Source organism: Sinocyclocheilus rhinocerous, unplaced genomic scaffold (genome assembly GCF_001515625.1).
Source record: "Sinocyclocheilus rhinocerous isolate Xijiao unplaced genomic scaffold, SAMN03320098_v1.1 scaffold756, whole genome shotgun sequence".
Lineage (NCBI taxonomy): Eukaryota > Metazoa > Chordata > Actinopteri > Cypriniformes > Cyprinidae > Sinocyclocheilus > Sinocyclocheilus rhinocerous.
Genome location: NW_015662039.1, coordinates 511,013 through 518,812, shown reverse-complemented (window position 1 = coordinate 518,812; position 7,800 = coordinate 511,013). Strand labels below are relative to the sequence as shown.

At 36.4% G+C, this 7,800-nt stretch overlaps 1 protein-coding gene across 1 annotated transcript; it reads left to right on the top strand.

Annotated features, from left to right (window-relative positions):
* The first annotated feature begins 2,972 nt into the window (after positions 1–2,972).
* On the top strand, positions 2,973–5,961 carry LOC107727379 (homeobox protein prophet of Pit-1-like). Its single transcript, XM_016537229.1, has 3 exons — positions 2,973–3,042; positions 4,191–4,417; positions 5,602–5,961. Exons 1-3 carry the CDS (start codon positions 2,973–2,975, stop codon positions 5,959–5,961), a joined length of 657 nt encoding a protein of 218 aa, XP_016392715.1.
* Positions 5,962–7,800: the final 1,839 nt, after the last annotated feature.

Sequence of the window (7,800 nt, the reverse complement as noted above, 5' to 3'; positions counted from 1 at the left end):
ATATCTCTTTCAATTGTAGCTATTTCCTTAATAAATGGAAAAAAAAGGGTGAATCTGTGTCTCCATCACCCTGTTGTTTGTGTGCGCACACATACGCAGACATGCAAGCCACCAAGACAGGGCAGAGAGTGTTGGGTTACATTCCTTCCATCAGGGCTGAAGGACAGCAAGCCAGGTCACTCTTAGTTCAGCCCCAGGAAATTGGGAAAAGAGAAGTTCCTCTCTGAGTATCAATAAAATGTTACATGCACATGTATGCTTGTGTATATGTGTATGTGCTTGTGAGTGTATGGTTGTGGTTAAACTATGGGCCTCACAGGCAGACCCTCCTCCCAGTTCTGTACCGGGACTAGTCTGAGTCAGAATTCCTCAGACTTTTGGAAATTCCCGAAGGTCTTGGGGGCAGGTTGACCACAGCGTTCTGGGGGTCTGCAGAGTTTGGCTAGTCCCTGTGATTCTCCAGCTCTGGGAACAGGCCCTTGGGCTGACCCTGCCTACTCATACACACCCATCTGCTTCCTTTTCATTTGAGCTCTTTCTTACACAAGGCTTAAATGCTTAACAGCAGTCATAGACATTAGGCATTAGCACAGCAGAAGTCTTACTAATTCTACTCTATATGAACAGCACAATGGTTCTATATGACAAAAATAAGAACGTTAACATGTGTTTTCATAGTTTAGATTTTACATTTAAGTATCTCAATATCTTTATCTTTTAACTTTAAAAGAAATAAGAAAAAAAAATTATAAGGAATATGTAAGATAGTAGCCAAATCTTGATGGATGGATGGATGGAAAGAAAAAAAAATTATAAGGAATATGTAAGATAGTAGCCAAATCTTGATAGATGGATGGATGGATGGACGGACGGACGGACGGACGGACGGACAGACAGACAGACAGATAGATTGACAGACAGACAGACAGACAGACAGACAGACAGACACAGACGGACAAACGAATAGATAGACAGACAGCCAGACAGATAGATAGATAGATAGATAGATAGAAAGATAGATAGACAGACAGACACAGATAGACAAACGAATAGACAGACGGACGGACGGACGGACGGACTGACAGACAGACACAGACGGGCAAACGAATAGATAGACAGACAGCCAGACAGATAGATAGATAGATAGATAGACAGACAGACAGACAGACAGACAGACACAGACGGACAAACGAATAGACGGACGGACGGACAGACAGACAGACAGATAGATAGATAGATAGATTGCTGAAAAGAGTACAGTAAAGTAGACTGAGTTACTTGAGAAGCATCTGTTGGTTCTCTGCAGGACAGGTGTAACTATATTCAGTCATCATCACCTCAGTGACCCTCAGACCAAAAGTTACTTTGTGGTTTAATGTTGAGGTTAGTGGACAGCATGTGAACGCAACTCACTTTCTTTTCTTCTTGAATAAATCATGTTTCAACTGTGGAAAAGAACAGGCAGATCCTGGCAGTCCGGGTCTGGTTGACTGTAGACTCCCTCAGGAACACTAAGTCACCCACCTTGGCAAAAAATGACGCTCATACTTGCCATGTCTCTGACTCTGAGGCCTGACTGACTTTTATCCCGTCTGTCAGAGCTCTTCAGTCTGGTCTAGCAGAACCAATTTGATTCTTCATGCTTGACAAACAAATAATCAGATTAATGTTTAATCAAAAAGAAAAAAAAAAACTGTTTTCTGGAACAAACTCTCATGGCACTTCATAACTATTTTACATTTCAGCCAACTAGTGGTGAATTTGTACATTTTGATTCGTACAAAAACACAACTTTTTGAGAAAAGTACAACAGCTAATAAAACATCACAATAATCCACAAGTAATCCACATGACTCCATTTCATCAATCAACGCCTTGTGAAGTGAAAAGCTGTGTGTTTGTAAGAAACATTCTGACGGCACCCATTCACTGCAGAGGATCCAATGGTGAGCAAGTGATGTAATGCTACATTTCTCCAAATCTGTTCTGATGAAGAAACAAACTCATCTACATCGTGGATGGCCTGATGGTGGGTATTTTTAGTATTTATTTATTTTTTTACTAATCCTTTTACCATAATATGCAGCAAGTGGAATAAACTAGTGGACTATTTTAATCACTTTTAATTTGGTCTCAAATATATGAGGTGATAACATAACACATGTTCAAAACATGAAGTAATCTAAATATGCTATATTCCCAGATCCCAAATATTACTGAACATGTATTGTTTAAACTGAAACATTAGTTTGGTTGTATTGCTTTGTGCTCAAGTGGATCCAGAGACCGTCGCATCTTGTGTCTATGTATGTTTACTCTCCCTCTGGTGGTGGAAATAGTCAATTACAATTTTCTTCTCAGAGTTCCAAGTCTAATATTCCAAAATTCCAATATTATTATTCAGTTGTCACTGCACCACTGAGACTCAGATTTATACTAGTGGACTATTTTAATCACTTTTAATTTGGTCTCAAATATATGAGGTGATAACATAACACATGTTCAAAACATGAAGTAATCTAAATATGCTATATTCCCAGATCCCAAATATTACTGAACATGTATTGTTTAAATTGAAACATTAGTTTGGTTGTATTGCTTTGTGCTCAAGTGGATCCAGAGACCGTCGCCTCTTGTGTCTATTTATGTTTACTTTCCCTCTGGTGGTGGAAATAGTCAATTACAATTTTCTTCTCAGAATTCCAAGTCTAATATTCCAAAATTCCAATATTATTATTCAGTTGTCACTGCACCACTGAGACTCAGATTTATTAGGAACATTTTTACTTATGCTTATTATGTCAGCAAGCTAAATTCATTACAGTTTTATTTTACAATTGACACTGACGGGTACATGTCACTGTGGGCTTCAGCACAGGGTGAGAGGTGTGACTGCTCTATGATGTCACACCTGATAGCGGTGAAAAAGCAGAGTTCGGTTAGGACGGGGGTCAAACCAGAGAGAGTTTGAAATGGACACAGACAAATCTCAGCAACAGTTCTCTGAAAATTACTCTGAGGTCACCGTTAGCTCAAGTGCAGGTAAGAACTCCTTTGAAATATTGATGACAAATATTTACAATTTAGTAATTTAGCAGATGCCTTCATCCAAAGCAACTTACAAATGACAAGAATTTTGTCATTCTGCAATGGCAACTTTCAAGAGTAAACTAGAGTAGCACAAAAAACTAAAGCTGATATAAAAATGTTAAAGAGAAACTAGAACAGCAAGTGTTCAAGAAAGTTGTGACTGTGGTTTTAATACATAATATACTTATATCAGTCAGCACTTTTTGTTTAGTCTTTAGGTGTTTATTTTATTTTATTATTTATTTCAATTATAAAATTGTCAAAAATCGTAATGCTGAAAATGAAAAATAAGCTGTATTGAAAATCTTTTCTGTGGTCTATCTGACTTGAAATACCATGTTTCGGTTACTCTTTTCGAAGCGCGTTTTTTATAATCCATTAGGTAGAGTCAGGGTTATTATCGTTAACAAAAAAATTAAATAAAAATTATTACTTGAAAAAATTTAAATGTATATAACAATAAAAATAAGAAAAGCAGCTGAAATGGGTTTAAGTTATTATTTTAAGTAATAAAAAACGAATTAAAATTAAATAAACTAAAACTAAAAACTATATAGACATAAAAAAGCTAACAAAAAAACAAGTATATTATAGTATACACTATAGTACTATATACTATATACGTGATACGAAAATAACACTGCACAGTATGACATTCAAAAATCCATTTTTAAGGTAAGTTTGGTGCACTTCCTCTCTTTACCCTAATGTTGTGAATAGGCCCTGGAAACCAAGAGGCCCACAATTTGACAAATTAGTCACTTTTTTGGCCATTGTTTGCCTAAGCTGAGCGTAATCCTCAGGGCTCTGGCATGCCTCTCTCTCACGATATTGAGTTTAGGTGGCAAAGCCTGCTGTCTTTTGAGTTCCTGGACGTTTGTTTGGAAGCACTAAGGCTCTTAAATCCTCCGTCTTCAGTGAGCATCATTTGAGAGATGTGTACCTACAAATCCAACATCTCAGAGGCGTCAGTGGTTGATGAAACTCTCACTGTCAATAGGAAATTGCTTGTAACTAGAGAGAGACCTGGCTGAGTCAAGACTCTTTCTGTTCTTCTCATAATGAATGTGGCTCTTTGAATTTCACCCTATTGGATGCAGATGTTCAAAATCACCCAAGAAAAGATTCTGGGACATCTGAGAGCGTCCGGGGTGGCGGAGGACGAGTGAGACCGTACCCCTCACCATCCCGCAGGAGACACCGAACTACCTTCAGCAACGAGCAGCTGGAACAGCTGGAGCTAGCTTTCAGACAGAACCACTATCCTGATATCTACTACAGAGAGGAGCTCGCCAGAGCCACCAAACTCAACGAGGCTCGCATACAGGTAACATGCTAATTAACCTGTTGAGAGTGAAATGTTTCCAGGTTTAAGTTACACTAACCTGGGGTGTTGAGACTGCTGTTCACACTGATAGCGATTTACAGTGACACAACAAAACGTGTGGATAGAAACCCAGCAGAGACTTCATAATGCTTGCTACTTTTGTGGACAGATTCACAAAAATCTTCTTAAGACAGACATTTCTTGAGAAAATCGTAAGAATGTAGCTAAGTTGAATTCCTGAAAAATTCGAAAAAGTTCAAACATTTTATTAAAAATTAGTATTTTTCTTAAGATCTTTTTTTCTTTGAGGCCTTGCTATTACAGAGGGGGGGGGCAAAAAAATAATTTCTTGATGCCAAAAAAATTTTTTTACTTATAATTACAAAGAACTGTCAAGTAACACGCTGAACTAAACATTTTTTGAATTTACAAATTTTGAAGAAGAAAGACTGAAATTCCAAAAATCTTTGTTTTGTTTATTTTATTTACAATTTCAAGCAATCCTCTTTTACAGAGTAGTAGTAATATATATGTGTAGCCATAGCGTGGTAATGCTTAATAATTTAAACAACCCAATAAATTCATAAAACAGTTTTTTTTATTTGACTCATTGATTTAAGATGAGTTGGAGGTTATCCTAACTTTTAAGAGATTATTTATTTTTAGGCCTATTTGTTTTTTTGTTTGTTTGTTTTTTTCATTTACAAAATTTTTTTTAGGAATTCAAATGATTCTGTTTAATAAAGTTTTGTCTTTAACACAGTCTTAAGAAAAAAAATAGAATGCTGCTGTCAAACGATTAATCGCGATTAATCGTTTGACAGCACTAGTTCTTAAGAAATGTTTGAGAATAGCTACAGAACTCTAAATATTCTTAACTTTACTCATGAGTTAGAAAATCTGAAGAAGAAAAAAATAGCAGCTATGAAGAATTTTATTGGTAAAAACATTTTGTAAATCCGAAAACTTTTACTCACATTTAATCATTTCTGATTGGCTGTGCCACACAAATTACTTATCGCTGGAAACTTGTTGCCTCACACCTGGCGTTCTTGGTTCTTGGCCACTGTTGAAACATCTAATATGATATAATAACATATTAGCAATTGAAATGTTGCTAGAGCAGCCAAACCTTGACTCTCTTGTCTGATTACTGTATCTGTACTGTCTTTCGCTGGCTGCAGGTGTGGTTTCAGAACCGGCGTGCCAAGCAGCGCAAGCAGGATCGTGTCTCTCAGAAAGTGCTGCCCGTGGGCATGATGCCAGGACGAGGACCTCTCTTCAGCAGCATGTGCGTGTCTCCCTCCGTCATGAGCCGGCAGTACCAGTGCCCTCATTCACTGCCGCATATCCCCCGATTCTCATCAGTGCTGTCCCCTGGAGGATACCCACCCCAGCCGTCCTCCGGCTCTGCTCCATCATCACACGCCTCCAGACAGCCGGACGACTGGTACAGTCAGCTGCGCAGCATCGGGCCAGCCACCACTTCAGTGCTCTCCCTGGCCTCTGTGTCCACACTGGAAACCACTAGTCACTGGAACTAGAGCAAGTGCTGTATTACCACCGTTTTATACAGAATGAATAAAGCTTTTCAGTGACAAAGAAAGATTGACATTTTCTGTCTTTATTACAGTTGCAATCACACAGAACAGATTCTCTCAATTATTGCTGTATCAACCTAGACAAACATAATCACATTTATGTTAATTCCTTTGTTAACAATGAACTGTGACAATTAAACTAGATTCAGTCTATATTGAACATACTGTATAGACTTTATAGAAGGACTATTATGAAAATGTCATTCTCAGATCTCAGATGAAATGTAGGCCTACAACAGACCCTTTGAATAGTTGAATTACATTTCCATTTAAAGTCATCACTAACAATTTACAGCTTTGGTAGAAATAAATTACACGGTTTATGTCAAGCGCTGTTCTTCTTGCCATTTTATGTAAAATGAACAGACATGGGTCAATGACAATATTTAAAAAAAATTGTTGAAAACAATATGTGCTAAGTTGCTAGAAATGTGCTCTCTGTAGTCATCTTGGTTACATACAGTTAAAATGTTTTTATTTTTTTTACCATTATCAAGAAAGATTTGTATTTTTTCTGCATTTTAGTTGCACCACACGATTTGACGGACATAAGTTTATCCAAATATTAATTAGCATGGTTCTTTTTTTCTAAAGAATAACAATTAAAGATTATGCCAAAACACTTTCTTCTGAAAAATGTCATTCGTTTAATGAAGCGTTTTTTTCTTCATTATGATATCAAGATAGTTTTTTTTTTTTTTTTTGCTTTATGCACTAAACATTATTTTTTTATTTTAAAAATAAAAACATCATGATCAAAGAAGCATATTAAGGTTTGGAATCATTAGGATTTTTTTTATGTTTTTCAAAGAAGTCTCTTATGCTCATCAAGGCTGCATTTATTTGATGAAAAAAACAAACAAACACAACAGTAATATTACAAAATATTATTAAAGTTTAAAATAACTTTTTAAACAATTTTAAAATTATGCCCTAAAAATGTTTTTTTTAATTTTTTTTATTAAAAAAAAACAATGAAAAAGAAAGTGTATCAAAGTCTCTATATGGATAAAGTACATTATAAATGTATTTCCTAATAAATTCAGACAAAATGAGCATCATATCATTGACCCATATGACATTTTGTGTACATTCAGACTCTAATAGCAAGCTGAAAATCAGAGCACCATTATGTTTTAGAGGATACAATTCCTATTCCTGTTTTAGAAATGCATAACATCATCAGAATAGTTCTAATACTCTGGTACTCGTTTTTAATGTCAAGCAAATGAACATTGGGGCTACAGAGGGATTCATTAACATGTACATGTCCAAACAGGCATATTGCACATTTATATGTAAATCTAGATAATCCCAAATCTAGATAGGTAGATGCTTTGTGCTTAAAGTATTCAGTCATTGCAGATGGTTTTGAATGGGTATTTTTATGACAGTAACAGTGATAATCCCTTTAAAGCAGCACTATGTAACTTTTTCTGTGTTCAAAATTTGCTAAATGTATATAATGAGCGAGTACATAATGAATTCAACTTCCAAACCGCGTTTTTGTCTCATTCCGAATCACTACGGTACACTTATAATAAGTACTTATATTTGGACTATTGTAGCCTGGTCGGGTCGTCACCGCTGCGGAGTAACACATACCTGCGTGAATCGCCATAGACATAAACTTAGAGAAGTAGCTCCGGTTGGAATGTTCTTCCGCGGGATGTGTGCAGTTCTGTTTATTAACCGCTAGAGCGCCAAAAGTTACACAGTGCTGCTTTAATTAAAGAATCCTGAAAAAAAGTATCACAGGTTCCAAAAAAATATTAAGCAGCA

Excerpts from the sequence above, each read along its gene's own strand:
- LOC107727379 (XM_016537229.1), top strand. The coding sequence starts at position 2,973 with ATGGACACAGACAAATCTCAGCAACAGTTCTCTGAAAATTACTCTGAG. Across the intron at positions 3,043-4,190 it reads CACCGTTAGCTCAAGTGCAG|ATGTTCAAAATCACCCAAGA; the intron begins GTAAGAACTCCT and ends TATTGGATGCAG. Across the intron at positions 4,418-5,601 it reads TCAACGAGGCTCGCATACAG|GTGTGGTTTCAGAACCGGCG; the intron begins GTAACATGCTAA and ends CGCTGGCTGCAG.